Source organism: Theobroma umbraticum, unplaced genomic scaffold, assembly GCF_002168275.2.
Source record: "Theobroma umbraticum cultivar Fairchild unplaced genomic scaffold, ASM216827v3 scaffold_4.1, whole genome shotgun sequence".
NCBI classification, from domain to species: Eukaryota; Viridiplantae; Streptophyta; class Magnoliopsida; order Malvales; family Malvaceae; genus Theobroma; species Theobroma umbraticum.
Window position 1 is genome coordinate 5,304,684 of NW_018397258.1, and position 15,594 is coordinate 5,320,277.

General features: G+C 33.3%; 3 protein-coding genes across 4 annotated transcripts; 1 reads left to right on the top strand and 2 right to left on the bottom strand.

Annotated features, from left to right (window-relative positions):
* On the bottom strand, nucleotides 1-2,511 carry LOC110414120 (S-adenosyl-L-methionine-dependent methyltransferases superfamily protein). The gene is made up of 7 exons (XM_021425184.2): nucleotides 2,018-2,511; nucleotides 1,753-1,910; nucleotides 1,548-1,668; nucleotides 1,226-1,344; nucleotides 998-1,126; nucleotides 737-901; nucleotides 1-86 (listed from the first exon to the last, which is right to left on the bottom strand). Exons 1-7 carry the CDS (start codon nucleotides 2,214-2,216, stop codon nucleotides 15-17), a joined length of 963 nt encoding a protein of 320 aa, XP_021280859.1. The 5' UTR covers nucleotides 2,217-2,511; the 3' UTR covers nucleotides 1-14.
* Nucleotides 2,512-4,898: 2,387 nt separating this feature from the next.
* Nucleotides 4,899-8,446, top strand: PHR2 (photolyase/blue-light receptor 2). The gene is made up of 4 exons (XM_021424380.2): nucleotides 4,899-6,070; nucleotides 6,735-6,964; nucleotides 7,940-8,041; nucleotides 8,129-8,446. Exons 1-4 carry the CDS (start codon nucleotides 5,084-5,086, stop codon nucleotides 8,202-8,204), a joined length of 1,395 nt encoding a protein of 464 aa, XP_021280055.1. The 5' UTR covers nucleotides 4,899-5,083; the 3' UTR covers nucleotides 8,205-8,446.
* Nucleotides 8,447-10,866: 2,420 nt separating this feature from the next.
* On the bottom strand, nucleotides 10,867-15,101 carry MHX (magnesium/proton exchanger). Of its 2 annotated transcripts, XM_021424851.2 has the most exons (10): nucleotides 14,876-15,101; nucleotides 14,023-14,474; nucleotides 13,691-13,866; nucleotides 13,259-13,377; nucleotides 13,017-13,177; nucleotides 12,438-12,571; nucleotides 11,937-12,153; nucleotides 11,718-11,847; nucleotides 11,413-11,532; nucleotides 11,162-11,299 (listed from the first exon to the last, which is right to left on the bottom strand). In XM_021424851.2, the coding sequence occupies exons 2-9, from the start codon at nucleotides 14,417-14,419 to the stop codon at nucleotides 11,457-11,459; spliced, it is 1,410 nt and encodes a 469-aa protein (XP_021280526.1). In that variant the 5' UTR covers nucleotides 14,420-14,474; nucleotides 14,876-15,101; the 3' UTR covers nucleotides 11,162-11,299; nucleotides 11,413-11,456. The 2 variants fall into 2 exon arrangements, with proteins under 2 accessions (XP_021280525.1, XP_021280526.1); XM_021424850.2 differs by lacking the exon at nucleotides 11,413-11,532 and having other exon boundaries at nucleotides 10,867-11,299.
* Between the last annotated feature and the right edge of the window lie 493 nt (nucleotides 15,102-15,594).

The following is a 15,594-nucleotide window of genomic DNA, read 5'->3' on the forward strand; positions in this document are numbered from 1 at the left end:
CCTTCTATTTGCATTTAGAGCTCCTCAAACCCTTCCTCATCCCCATCTTCCTCGACCCTCTGAAGCTCTCTCCTCCAAGTTTCCATCTTTGCAAGAGGCAAATACATCATTAGTATGTACATCAGTTAACCTCAAACCATTAATGTAATTAATAACTCATTGGAAGATGTTCAACATATTAATCAGAAACCCCATTCTAGGAAAGGCCTCTATGACTTGTTAGAGGCAAATGTATACACTGAGAAAAATATTATAGTAATATATATTTTGAACAATTATATCCCATTCTGTCTGTTTTTGCAGTATCCATTACTTACTGCTACCCAAATGGAGTCTTTGATTTCTCAAAAGATCTAGCTCTCTAATCAGATTGCTCTAAAGGTCAAGGCATTTATCCCTGGTTTGAACCCAAATGCAGATGTGTCGTACAATTATAAACTAAAGGAGAATTCTTATCCTATGATGAATAAAGTGCTAAGAAAAACAAAATCCATGGAATCAGTTAGGGGAGCTAGATGATTACGAAAGAGATGAAATTTTCAAATTTGAAAGGTCTTAAGAGATAGAATACTTTCTATTCTATGGAATGAATTTCATGATTAATACTAAAAATGTGAATCCACATGTGGACTCCTTAGAAAATGATTGTGAGGAATGAAATGACCCCTTCCCAGCATGTTAAACTAATGCACTGTGATGATGCTTTACAAGTTGGACCAGAAACAAGTGGTTGCACCTGATCATCAGAAAACCGCAATTGTTCTGCAACAAATAGTATGTTCCCGTAATCTCTTGGTACTACTTCCTTTCCCAAACTTTTAGCAATTTCATTGTAGCTAATTATCTCCACATTGAAACCGTTGCTCATAAAAAGATTGTCCATCCATTTCTCTGTACTAGACTGCAAACACAAAGACCAGCCAACAGGGCATGTTTTCCTTAAAGAAAAGCAATTTAAGCAAGAATAAATACAGTTATGAATATACAACAAACTTACCCTGGTACCAAATTCAGTTTCTGCCAACCATGCAGGCAATTCTCCCAAGAAGAGACACCCATTCATAGCCATACCACTCACGAGGAATAAGATCTCTTCAAAACTTGCCAGAGTCATCACGGGTAGTCCCTACCAAAAACATGAAAGAAAAGAAAAATTCCATCAGAAACTTGTTCCAAGAGGGTTTCAGCTGACAAGCATCACGAACGGGAGAAAACCTTTTATCACCTGGATAGCCCATATACTTGGACGATGACCATTGAAGCCTTTCATGCGCAAAGTCTCTTGAATATTGAGGATTCCAATGGAACATAAGATCAAACTATTGTGGATCTTAGCCCCAACACCTAATTTGTTCAAGAACATTCTCTCAGAACATGTTGAACTACTTGTCTAAACCAAATCCAACCACATGCAAGAAATTTAGATTGTCATAATCCAAGACGTATAGATTTCAAAATAAATGGAAAATGGATCGTTTGGTTTTTTTTTTTTGTTTTGTTTGAAATATAGAATAAACTATGACAAAATTAGTCCAACAGTTAGGCACCTTTAAGCTTTTCAGCCGCCTTTTGGAATACCCTTTCAGGGGATATATCAAATATGATGGTTGAGCTAGGCCAGTTAAGCCTATATGGCCGAGTATCCATTCCATCTGATAATAGAACAACCTGCAATTTATTGGTAAAGAAGTTAATATTCTTATGCAATTGGGGTAATACTATATAATTCAAAATTAAGCTTAGTGAAAACACCTGTTTAAGCCCATCCATGTGGTTAACCGCACGAAGCAACTTATCATCTATGAACTTGGTTGCAATGCAATAATGTTCTAATCGCTTCTTCAAATCTATCCGAGTGTGAGATGGAACTTGAGCAAAGCACCCGGCATATAAATCCACAAAAAGAGGCTCTGAATATAAATATAAAATAAAAATGACTATTAGACTTAGTAGCTACTTTCGGAAAATAAAAGACGATCGAAAAGACAGAAAATTAGAGAATTGGGATTTTGCTTGCCTGGTCGGTGTGTCTCGTGAAAACGGAGAGAAGCTGAATCCATGGCTGATTGGAGTAATGGGTCATTATCATCGCTGAGTTTAGCTCTAAATAACCAACCATTTCTCTTCTTCTTGGTGTCGAGAGGGAAAGGCAGAGATGGGGTTACGATTGCAGTGGGTGGCGGTGGCGCACATGCAAATCTCAGTAAACATTCCATATAGGCTTTTGCCGTTTTCGGATGTACCTCAGGGTTTATCGATTTGAGCGATAGCGATTTGGAGAAGTTTCATTATCCCCTGGCTTCAACAGTCACCGTATGGAACGCAAAGCAGGGCTCGGTCCATGTAGAACATGTCTCTTTTATCCTACTACTACGGCAACCATTTTTAATTTCTTTTTCCTCTTTTCTGAAAAAAAAATAAAAAGAGAAATATAAAAGAAAACTTTAAGCCGTGCCATACAGTTAGAAAATCCTCAGATTCACCGAAGAGCATATGCCGGACGGGAAATGTGAGTTGAGTACTTGACTCTCGAGTTAAGGAAATTTTTTGACTCGGAAGCTCCCAGCTTCCAAGTCCCAAACTGGCAACCAAAAGCAATTTCCAGTCGAATTACATCCCAAATTAAAAAAAAAAAAAAGCTTGTTATCCCATAGACTATTTGAAATAATTAACTGCTAAATTTCCACCATAAGAGCTTTTGTTTCACTATTTGATTACTCGAGTTGGATGTTGAACACTCAAAGGGGTAAAGGTTTAGATAATAGATTTAATCATTCAAATTACCTCACAATTAAATATATGTTGAGATTACCATCTTCTTGTTGGAAAAAAAAAAACAAAAGTATTTGTATCATTACCTTAAGAAGCTGGGTATAAGCAAATTTTGTGAACATATCATGTGTTTTATGATGAATGAGGAAGCTATTTGTTGAGTATCAATACTGTTCCTTTTCTGCACTACTTTTCACAAAATGAATATATAAAAGAATTTTGTCTTCGCAGGTCAATCACAAATCATAACGAACATGGGGTTGAACTCAAACGATGTCAAATCATAATATAATTTAATTCATAGTAGTTTGAATTTTAAAAAAAATATGGATAAAATTGACTTTCAATAATACGTGTCTTTAATAGATGAAACTTATTTCATCTCCATTATTCAATATATAAATGAGAATTATGTAAATACAATAAAGTTAATGTTTAATTTTATTTTTATCTTAGGAAAATAAATAAATAAATAGATTTTAAAATTTTTTATTTGCTTTTTCAAAATATATATTATAAACAATTTAGACTCTTTTTATAGATAATGAGAAATCTTTATCCCCCAGCAGTCCCGTCTTCTCTTCGAAATTCTAATTGGTTTCTCATTCAATTTCTTTTCTTTAGTTTTTTTTGTTCTTCTCGTTTCAATTTCTCCTATTTTCTTGAAAAAGAAAAATGAAAAGGTACAGGTCCAATTGTTTTTTTTTTTATTTGTTCTTCCTTAAAGAACGACTGAGGTTTTTTTTTTTTCTTTATAACAATGAAAATAGAATGATGGATTAGACAAAATATGATAATCATGGACAACTTCAAATTCCAAATGCCAAGTCTCAAGAACCAAAAACAAAGTTTGAGAGAAATTTATAGAAGAATTTAAAGAAAACAATGAAAAAAATTATATTGATTTTCAAAACCCTAAAATGTTTTAATTTTATTCATTAACAATGTGGTGCTTTGTAATAAAATAGAAACTATACATTATCAATGTATCAAATATAAAATCTATATTTATTTAAATATAACTTTTCAAGTAAAAATTTTCCTGCAATCACATAACCAAACTATGTGATACAATTTTACAATTAATGTGATTTTTTAATAGTTACAAATAGTTATTTCAAAAGATATAATTTTTCATATGAAGAGATATAAAGTTTTATTTTGAAAATACAGTAATAATATTTTTTCAGTAACTTATTTTTAATTCACCAATTAATAATTTTTCAAATCTCTTCCATTGTTGGAAATTAAGAATCCATACGTGTGCTTCATTTGTTGGTTGGACTTTACTTTGAAAGGAGGTCTAGTTCAGCTTTTATCATTCAAATACCATCATTAAGCAATTGAATTTTCATTTTAATTGTCTTTATAAGTAACTGACAAAGCAAAATACTTATACTATGATCGAATCACTTCTATTATAATTTAGCTATTTTGTAGTATTGTATTTTGGTCAAAAAAACCTTTTCAGTTCTTGTATTATTTAATTTTATTCAATTTAGTTTTGGTACTCAAAATCAAAGTAATTTAATTTTTTAATTTTAAAAACTACATCAATTTAATCTCTCTTCTTCTTAACGATATTTAATTTTATAATTAAAGGTTGACGTCAACGCTGATGTGTTACATTTTAATAACATAACATTTAAAATGATAAAATGCCACATGGCATTGAGTGATGATGTGGTAGTATTGATATGTTAGCACTGATGTTATCTTTTAATCGTAAAATAAGATATGACGGACTAAATTGATATAATTTTTAAAATCAAAATATTAAATTATTTTGATTTTGAATATAAAAATTAAATTAAATAAAATTAAAAAATATAAAAACTGAAAGAGTCTTTTGATCATTATATTTTCAAACTTTTTTTTTTGATTGGACAATCGTTGTTGCGTTTAAAGCATAGTTGGTAGATTGTTGACGTATTTACATTCTACCAACCGCCAAGGCAAATGTCCAAAATTAGACACCCTGCCGAAAGATGGGCTGAATTTAAAAGTGTATTAAGACTTAATAAGAAGAGGTGCAAAACTTTGAAAGGTAGCGGCAACATGGTAGGTGTAGTTGTTGGAGAAGTAGTGAAGTATAAAATTACAACCAAAAAGAACCCTTTCATTCCTCCACGAGTAGCTACAATTGATGGCTTTAAAAAATACCAACAAACAAGAGGATATAGCGCAGTGGTCACAACAAAAGGCTCTTAGATAGAATACAAGAGACGCTCAGGTCTCAGCACCAACCCACCCAACAATCTCAACGCCCAGAGGCCAGCTTCTTATCTCCACCAGAAAACCTAACCAAAAAATGGATTCCGGTCTGCATTCTGCTGAAAACCCTGAAACCAAATCAACTGAAGAACAAACTCAAAATCAACTCGAGATTTTCCCTTCTCAATCCCCATTCGCTACTGCTTCTCTTTCTCTCTCTTCCTTGCCCACAACTCTGCCTGCCCATTTCTTCATTCAACCTAAAATCTCAACTCTGTTCTCTTCTCAATCACCCAATAAAGTTAAAGTTCCAACGCAAGCTTCCTCTCTTTCCCATCTCTCTCTTTCTTCAACTTCCCCTTCACCTTCCAAAATCTCCTTCAAATCCACCCTTTCCAACAACCCTTTCCAATCCCCTCTCTCCTTAGGCCCACGCCGCCCTCTCGACCCTTCCAATGGCGCCGCAATTCGTCGAGCTTCCATCATTTGGTTCCGCAACGACTTACGAGTCCACGACAACGAGTGTCTCAACACGGCCAACAACGAGTCCATGTCGGTCTTGCCAGTTTACTGTTTTGACCCTCGAGATTACGGTAAATCCTCTTCTGGGTTCGATAAAACGGGTCCCTACAGGGCTACATTCTTGATTGAATCGGTTTCGGATCTCCGGAAGAATCTACAAGCGCGAGGGTCGGATCTTGTGGTCCGAATTGGGAAGCCGGAGAGCGTTTTAGTTGAGTTAGCTAAAGCCATTGGGGCTGACGCTATTTATGCTCATAGAGAAGTTTCTCATGATGAAGTTAAGGCTGAGGAAAAGATTGAGGCGGCTATGAAAGAAGAGGGAGTTGAAGTTAAGTACTTTTGGGGAAGTACTTTGTTCCATGTTGATGATTTGCCGTTTAAATTGGAAGATATGCCTTCGAATTATGGTGGGTTTAGGGAGAAAGTTAAGGCTTTGGAGATAAGGAAGACGATTGAAGCATTGGACCAAATGAAAGGGATGCCTTCGAGAGGTGATGTGGAGACTGGAGATATTCCTTCATTGACGGATCTCGGGCTTAACCCCAGTGCGACAATGGCTCAGGTTTGAGATTTAGATTTAACTTCTGTGTTTTTCCATATGATGTTCAGTTTGTTTTGTTATGCCTTTCTATATGCTGGATTTGTGCTGTTTGTTACGCAGAATGAGGGAAGATAAATGGCTACAGTTGCATAAAGTTCTTGTCGAGGATAATAAACCGTGGATGGATTTTAGGCATTGACTTAGTATTCAATGTTCTAGAGAAGATAATTGTCAAAAGTAATTAGTTTTGCTTGTGCTTCATTTATTTGCACGGGCTACGGTTTTCCTAACTATATGTTTGATACTATTACATGCACCACAACGCTAATCTTGTCTTTTTTGCCAAATGCTTCTTCATGTTTATGTTAGCATTCTGCTTATAAATAGCAGAAATATTAGGACTACTCACATCTGAAGCATGATTTGATTTGATTGGGCTGTGTAATTAGAATTATCGATGTAGGGTGCTTGTTAATTAGTGCTTAATGTTTAATTTTGAGACTTTAAAGAAGTTTAGATTTAGGCATTGCAACTAATCAATGCTACTAGATATAAATCAATTAGACTGAATTGAATTAGCAATGTTAGCTGTGTTTTATGGTTGTTTCAGTGATGATTAATAGGAAAGCATATTTAGGACTCATGATAATGTAAATATTCACAATGTATTGTTCGTTTCATGTAGGAAGGTAGGCCATATGTTAATAGTTCTATGGCTGGAGGGGAGACTGAAGCATTGCAGAGGCTTAAAAAGTTTGCAGGTGAGTGTCAAACACAGCCACACAGGGGGAGCAAGGATGGCAGCCATGATAGCATATATGGTGCAAACTTTTCTTGCAAAATTTCTCCATGGCTAGCCATGGGGTGCCTATCTCCTCGTTTCATGTTTGATGAACTAAAGAAAAATGCAAACAGGTATGCTGTCAAGTACCACTGTTTCCTTTTACAAATTTTAAATTTTGAGGTTATTATGGATATGGTCCAAAACACAGTACAATGGAGCTATAAGATCCATGACCCCATATAGTGGGAGGTCTTTGGTTTCTGTGTAAACAATTTTTAAGTTACCAGATATTTACTTAGGGTAAAATACCGACACCCCCTAAGTTTTAACTAAAATATCACACGGGTCTATTAGTATGAAAAATAGATAGTCCGTTCCAAAAATTATTTTTCGTTAGATACATAAGTCAAACCGTTAGGGTTTTATTGATATTTCTATTAATTTGCTGATGTCATAATATTTTTTTGGACAACTTTGCCTTTCATTAATTTTAAAAATTGCACCATATAAATTATAATTTTTATTTTTAAAACTTTTTTCTTATTAAAAAAATCTTTTCCCCTTTATTTTTTTTTCTCTCAAACGGCTGACTGGTGACACTCCATTGCTGGCAGGCCAGATCTTTGGCCGGGCTCCTCTGGCCTGGGGAGCACTTGGCGGTGCTCCTTAAGCTAGGGGAGCACCGACCAAGGGAGCCAAATGCTCCCTTGGCCTGGGGAGCACAATTTGGTGCTCCCCTAGCCTGGGGAGCATGATCTGGTGCGCCCCAGGTCAAGGTTGCACCGATCTGGTGTTTTTCTGAGAGTTCGGTCAAATCTCTGACCATGGAATGGTCGGTCAGTGTTCGTCGGCCGACTTGGAAGAGAAAAGAATGAAAAATTTTGTTTTTGGATATTTCATGTTTAAGCATTAACGATGTTTAAACGTTTGGGGCTGAGCGTCCATTTTGAGAATTAATGGATTTGTGTGTAATTATAGTTAAAAGCTAAGAGTGTCTGAGTATTTTACCCATTAACTTATGTTGAATGCTTATTTTATCCATTTACTTATGTTGAATGCATATTTTACCCATTTACTTATGTTGAATGCATTTTTATAATTGACAGGGCCTTTTCTGTTGCCTCAAATAAAAAAGACGGAGGTAGTGGCTCACCTGATACTGGAGTGAACTGGTTGATGTTCGAGTTGTTGTGGAGGGATTTCTTCAGGTAAATATGGCCTTGATTCATCAATAGGAGTTTACTTTTCCTCCAAAACAATCAAGCTAATATTTCATTACACATATTTGTTTGCAGATTCATCACCAAGAAATACAGTTCTGCAAAGGTTGGAACTGCTCCTGCCACAGCTTGTACCGGAGCCCTTGCTTAAGCAAATAATTTGTACTGGTGTTGAGGAGGATAATTGTTCCGGGGTGATGGTTGGCTGTTGGATGGTGGAATAGGTTGCTCAAAAGGCAGTTCTCCTTGTTGAACTCTTGTTCTTGTCGCCTAATAAAATGCTTTAACATGGTAAATTTTGTCTCAGTTTTTTGGAGAGTGAGAAACACTGGCCTTTTGTCCATTGTTTGATTTGTCATCTTTTAAATAACAGGTCTCACAATCATTTGACCATGCCTTTTGATTTGATTTTCGACCCTGAAAACAAAGACTGAAATGTTATGAGCTTTGAAAGGTTAGAGCTGTAATGGAAACTGTGGTTTTGGAGTTTATCATTTAAGAAAATTGTGAATACCAAGAATACTGAAAATCCTTGAAACGAGACGAGAGACCCTCCAAAACACTAATCTTTATTGTCCGTGCGACGTATTTGGGAAGCTAAATTTTTTTTTCGATATGTAATAGTAATTATATTATCATATTTAATTATGGATATATTGATATGTGTAAAATGTTATTTTATAAAATATATAATTGTTGTTATTGTGGTATTTGTAGTGGTTCTTTCATATAAAAATACACTTATAAATAGCTTTACGACATAACAAAATTTTAAATGAAATTTTTAAACTTATGGAAGAATATGTAGTAACTCAATCTTTTTTAAAATTCTATCTTTAACTAGTGGATTTGCACTACTTTTTTAAGTCATATTTAACATTAAAAAATAGAATAACTAATAACTCTATCTTTCTCAAAATCTGATTCTATTTTTAGCTAATTGTCAAAATCTTATCTTTAGCTAGTTGATATGCACCGTTAGTTACATTTAACATTGAAAAATGATATAAGAGTAATTAATAATACAATAAAGAAAAATTACTTTTTATAAATACTCACATATAAAAAGTAAAAAAATCTAGAACCTCTCAACCGTAAGGAAAAACTCTAATCCAAACCTAGCCCTAGACCCTAGCTCACGCCCAAAAACCTAATTATAAACCAATCCCATTAGACTTCAAACCCACGTTCCAACAATCACGTGTCAAACTAAGAACCTTTCAAGTATCAAACCAAGTGGTGTCAAACTAAGAATCCATTAAGTGTCAAACCAAGAACCTTTGGAACTTCTTTCAAATAAAACAAATCTTTTTTATTATTCTTAGTTTTCAATGTAAAAAGTTTACACGAGATTAATTATTAGCTTAAATAGGACGCCCACATACATGTAAGTGTTTTTTTTTTTATAGTCAAGTTGATTTGGTGATTTAAAATGCTTGTAAATATTTTATTTATCTTTTCATAATCAAGTTGATTTAGTGATTTGAAATGGTATGATCAGTTATGTGCTTATTTGCTGATGATAAAGCAAAAGAGTATAACTGTACAAATTATAATACTTCGATAACTCTATGATATAAAGTTTTTTTTTTATTTTTAAGAAATTTTGATTCTTTTATTTGGTTGAAAAATAATACAATGAATAGTCACTCCTATGAAATGGCTATTCTTTAAAATCCTTCAAAATTAAAGAATAGCGAATATCATCCTCTCCCATGGTATTAGCTATTCCATAGTTTGAGGAATAAACTCAAAAAATCATAAAAATCAAAATACCCTTTACAAATTTAAAAAATTACAACTCTATTTATATAAAATATTATTTCTTTTCTCTCTCATCTTCCTCTCCCTTGATTCCAACTTTTAATAAAATATTAATATTTTAACATATTAATATTAAATTATAAATAAAATATTAATATCTAAATTATAAGTTATTAATAAAATAAATTGTAAATTATTCCTATTTAAAAAATAAATTAAAAATAAATAGGCATAATATCATTTAAATTATATATATAATATTAATAATTAAATAATAAATTATTAATATTTTAAATAAATTACCAATTATTAATATTTAAAAATAAAATAAAAAGAAATAAATAAAATAATTTATCATAATAATATTTAAATTGAATAAAATATTAAATAATATTTAAATTGAATAAAATATTAATATTTTAAAATATTAATGATTAAATTATTAATATTTTAAACAAATAATCAATTATTAATATTTAAAAATAAAATAAAATAAAATAATTATATCATAATAATATTTAAATTAAATAAAATATTAATATTTTAAAATATTACTGACTAAATTATAAATAAATATTAATATTTAAATGGTTAATTATTAATATTTTAAATAAACTATCAATTATTAATATTTAAAAATAAAATAAAATAATTAATCATAATAATATTTAAATTAAAAATATTAATATTATAAAATATTAATATTTAAATTATCAATTATTAATTTTTAAAAATAAAATAAAATAAAATAATTGATCATAATAATATTTAAATTAAGTAAAATATAAATATTTTATAATATTAATGATTAAATTATAAATAAAATATCTATATTTAAATGATTAATTATTAATATTTTAATTAAATTATAAATTATTAACATATAAAAATTTAATAAAAATAAATAATAATATAAATAATAAAAAATATTTTTATCTTTTTATTTTTTATTTTTTTTATTTCAAAATTATTATTACCAATCGAACATTGTAATAAATCATAATAACTATTTTTGTCTTATTTCATTTGTCATATTAAATAAAATAATAACTATTTTATTTTATTCTTACCTTATTCTATTCTCACATAATAACTATTTTATTCCATTCAATAAAACGTAACCTACGAAATTGGTTAAAAGAATGAAAAGAAAATACTGTCAGTACAAAAGAATACACTCATTCTCATATGATGCCCGAAACTCGAAGGGAAGAGAGGACAACAAATATAAACCAAAGCAACATGAAGAATACACTGGTAACCCAGGCCCAAATCCTAGGGCCTCCGAGCTCCGCCCCCAGTGTCAGGCGCCTAATCACCAATACCAAAATACAGCCTACAGAGGTGGAGAAGAATACAAGCAGAGAGAAGCTGAGTCCCCCTGCATTTTGTATCCGCAATGGTTCTCTATATGCTATGAAATTGTATGCAGTATCAATCAGCCACGGAATGCCAATGCCCACATAAATATTCACTGAATTGCTGCAAAAGGATAAACAACAAAAAATAAGCGGAGAGTTTTCCATAAGCCTAGAATGTGAGACATATTATTTATCCAATAACTAGTAACCACAGCAAGCAACCCAATAGTTTACCTTTACACAAAAGTGGTGGAGCCATTCTGATTACACTTAAAGTCTTAATTCTTAGAGTAAGACATGAAGGCAACTTTGTTGCTCTTAATTCTGGCATAGGGAAGAATCACAGTTTGGCACCTAAATCAACTAAGTTATGTCATTATAGGATATATACTAAATCATAGTGTGAAATTAAAAAGTCTTATGGTAACAGCTTCTCAGGAAACTAAATCAATTATGTTATCATAGGAAACTACTCACAGAAAGCTTTAGGCCTCTAGATCATGACCTAGAGTTAAAAGATAAGATTCTATGAGATATACCTGCAAGTAATGTTTGCTATAGCAGAGTCAGCTGTTATCTGGCGCTCAGCAGCAATCTTACTTGCTACTAAATCTGGCCATGAAGTGCCAGCAGCTAACGCTGTAAATGCTATGACATAAGCATTTATCCCTGAAACAAAATACAGAATAAGAAAATGAAAAATTCACAACATATGGTATGTACAACGGTGCAAATCCTTTTTGGCAAGGAAGAAAAACCTGTGACACAGCTTATAAGATCTGTCAGCTCTGTTACAAGGTAAGCTATCCCACTGATGAAAAGTAGAGAGCAAATGAAGGCAATCCATCCATGAGCAATTTGATAGGGAGGCACAAAGGCAAACATAACTCTCCAGGGTGCAAGAAGTGACTGCCAAAAGATACTCGCTAGCCGAAGATGGATATTGTTCGGTTTTCTTGATTCAGGGCTTTCCAGCTGTTTAAGGAACTAGATATTATTCATCACGTTTATTGGTTTATTGCTATGCTTAGATAAGTGGGAGAGGCACTAGTTTAATGAAATTATATCCCAGTGGAGGTTCAGTTATAACCACAAGGCCACATGACGGAAAAACCATTGAATTAAAGAAAAAGAAAAGCATACAACAATACCTAGCATAAGCTGCAAGAAATTTTGAAGTACAAATTCAAACAATGGTAGAACTTAAATTATCACATGAGAACTAAAAAGGAGTCTGTGTTACTTTATAAAATACATACTGTAAGTGCATCCAGGAATTGTGTTTTCCAAAGTTGAAGCACATGAGGATCTTCTAAATTGATCTCCTTCTGAAAGGATCTATTCGAGGTTTTGACTAAATCTTTGGTTGTGGACACCTTTTGATAAGAAGAGCCTGCATGATTGAACTTTTTGGTATTAGTACTGAAACTCAAAATTAACACAAATACCTATAGCTTGCCTCCTAACCCTGGTACTCATTAGATAAGTAAAGACTAATTAATTTGAATTACATAAAGTAGCCTAAAATATGTATAAACTAAAGTCCAACCGGAAACTTCTATTTCCATGTCTCCCCTATGACTTCGTCATTCTATAATTCCATATGTCATCAATTATAGTGCTGAAAAGAATGCAAGTCATTCTGAATAATACTTTTGATGAGCTATCCACTTAAGCAAGTCATAGCTCCTTCATGATAAGTAATATTAATGTTGTAGATATGGTTCCACTTCACCTTACGTTTCTCACTGAAAGCGTACTAGGGAGATCATAGTCAATGAATTACCGGTGACCTTAATAAAATTAAAATGTCCACAAGAGTAAGACGAAAATGATACCTGCCCCAATTTCTGAATGAAAGGAAAAGATATCAACAATGCCCTTCTCTTCATTTTCTTCAACTGGAAGTATCTCAGAGTATCCATCATAGGCATCACCCTCAGGTTTAACTGAGGCAACCTCTGCTGGCACCCAGTCCTCAGGCCTCTCAGTTCTCTCTCTTCAAAGGTACAGAAGAAATCAGAAGCATTACAGTGTAAGAAACCTTGATAAGAGGACAAAGAGAAGAAGAAAAGCATACATGGGCAGAGATATATAAGGCCAACGTTTGTCTTGAGCATATGCATGAGTCAGCAGTAGTCCGTACATCAGTACTGTCAATAAGGCCTCCCAAAGTGTAACCACTTTTGGTGTCCATACCTACAACATGAATTAAAACCTATCCATGACCAAGTTCTACATAGATGTGACCCACAATCGCAATAAGTCATGCATCAATAGAATGCATTTAAACATTAATTCCATACAATGCAATAGAGAAGCAAACACAATTTATGCGAATTGAAAGCAAATTTATTAAACCTCTTCATTTAAAATCAAAGAACCCAAGAGTAAAAAGGCTGTCTGAGAAGTCTTCTCACTATAACTTGGGTAACGATGTTCAGCTAACAGCATAAATATCCCTATGAAATACAAATCATGAAGCTTTACCTGAGAAGTTACTTGAAGTTACCTCTAAAATTATGTACAGCCAAGCATAAGCCCAAAAGGACCAAAAGAGCTCCACCAGCCAAACACCTATATCAGATATTTTTTTCAACTCTCCAGCTCTTGGAACTACAACACAGACAGCATGGATGGGGAAAAGGTCGAATGCAGCCGAACCAACAAGAGTTCCTGGACCTAAACCTGAAAATCAAAGTACGCTGACTGACATCAACGACAGGTAAATGAGAAATAATCTCCATTCATGTGGTTCAGTAAGATAAGCAAAAATGCCTATATCCAATTTTGAAATATTTTCTAATTATTGAAAAGAAAAAAAGAGAATATGACAGAACAAACCTCCAGCATACAGATTCCCAATGTTTCGAATGGCATCAATAGTAGCTAAAGATATTTGAGGGAAGCTAGTCCCAAAGGCAAGCAAAGTAATGTCTGCAATAGTATAATTCCACACCTTTTCCTGTCTATAAATTTCGGTATTAGTGACAGGATCTATCTCTACAACTGTACGTGTGTGTTTCACAACATTCTCCATTGATCGGAAGAAACGAGCAGTTATAGCTGACAACCCAATGAAGCAATAAGCAAGGCCAAGAAAATACAGGAAGGCTCGTAACCCATTCCCAAGCAGAGTTTCACCATACAAAAGCAAATAACTTTCACATTTTTCATCTCCCAAAACACTGGAAATCCCCAACACGCTGTCATCAGCAGCTTGCTTATGTACTAAGACCATTTTAATCAGTCTCCCTTCACTGTTCAAGCGTCAGCATCTGCTCACCACAACATGACTGACGATTGAAAAAGTTAAATCATAAATTTGAACTACTGAATACTAAACATATGTAAAACATTCAAAAGAAAAGCAGAAAGAAAACATGTTATCCAATTCCACAAACCACTTAGACTAGAAAGCTCACTAAAAACTTCCTTCTATACAAATATGACTCTGACAAAAAGCAAACCCAAATTCCTAAATCAAAGAAACGAGAATCAAAGCTAGATTAAAACTGTAAGAACATTCCACAAAAAAAGCAACCGACATAAAGGAATCAAAATTCAAACTTATATTAGTATAAATCTGGAAAGTCAAAAGAACCAATCACGGCCACGAGTTCCGTCCAAAAGAAAAAGCTCAAAGATTTGAAAGAGATGAATCAGAATTCGTAATATAGATGCAGTTAGAGCTTACCAGTAAAGCCACGCAGGATCGCCCGAGCTCTCCACCGATAAAGGCGGAGGCCGGCGACGGCTGGTGATGCTTCCAACTTCAGTGAAGGAATAAAACAAAAAGGTAGAAATAAAGACCGGAGGGCGAGGGAGTTTTAGAAATTGTGGTCGAGAGTTGAGAAATTTTTACTGAAGACATCCGCAAACGTGCATGGCCTCTGTGTATTTTCTTTCAGTTTGAAATCGGTACTCCCTTGGTTGGACATTTAGGACACATTTGGTATAAAGGACAGTAAAGTACATTACCTATAATGTGACTTATTAAATTACATTACAGTGTTTGTTTTATAACAAAATACTGTAATGTAATATTGCAATATAATCACATTGCAGTCAACGGATGTAATGTGATTGCAATCCAAAACCAATGCAATCACATTACATTACACTCTGTAATGTGTTTAAGGATATTTTTACCCATCATTTTTTACAAAAATTACCCAAATACCTTTCAAACATTTCATTATCGTTTTTAGGTTTTAAGTCTGCTACTTCTTCTCCATTTGCAGCAGACGTTGCTCCTCCTTCTTCTCCATTTGCAGCAGACGTTGCTCCTCCTTCTTCTCCATTTGCAGCAGCTCCTCCTTCTTCTCCATTTGCAGCAGACGTTGCTCCTCTTTCTTATGCTCCTGTTTCAGGTTAAAATCTACCATTTTTCTTTTTCTTTCTCTTCTTTTGTCT

Coding starts and splice junctions, on each gene's coding strand:
- LOC110414120 (XM_021425184.2), bottom strand. CDS start 2,216: ATGGAATGTTTACTGAGATTTGCATGTGCGCCACCGCCACCCACTGCA. Junction 1,669..1,752: donor ACATGGATGGGCTTAAACAG/GTGTTTTCACTA, acceptor AATAAATTGCAG/GTTGTTCTATTATCAGATGG. Junction 87..736: donor TGCGGTTTTCTGATGATCAG/GTGCAACCACTT, acceptor CCTCTTGCAAAG/ATGGAAACTTGGAGGAGAGA.
- MHX (XM_021424850.2), bottom strand. CDS start 14,419: ATGGTCTTAGTACATAAGCAAGCTGCTGATGACAGCGTGTTGGGGATT. Junction 13,178..13,258: donor CCTTATATATCTCTGCCCAT/GTATGCTTTTCT, acceptor GTACCTTTGAAG/AGAGAGAACTGAGAGGCCTG. Junction 11,300..11,717: donor ATAGCAAACATTACTTGCAG/GTATATCTCATA, acceptor ATCCTTTTGCAG/CAATTCAGTGAATATTTATG.
- PHR2 (XM_021424380.2), top strand. CDS start 5,084: ATGGATTCCGGTCTGCATTCTGCTGAAAACCCTGAAACCAAATCAACT. Junction 6,071..6,734: donor CCAGTGCGACAATGGCTCAG/GTTTGAGATTTA, acceptor CGTTTCATGTAG/GAAGGTAGGCCATATGTTAA. Junction 6,965..7,939: donor CTAAAGAAAAATGCAAACAG/GTATGCTGTCAA, acceptor TATAATTGACAG/GGCCTTTTCTGTTGCCTCAA.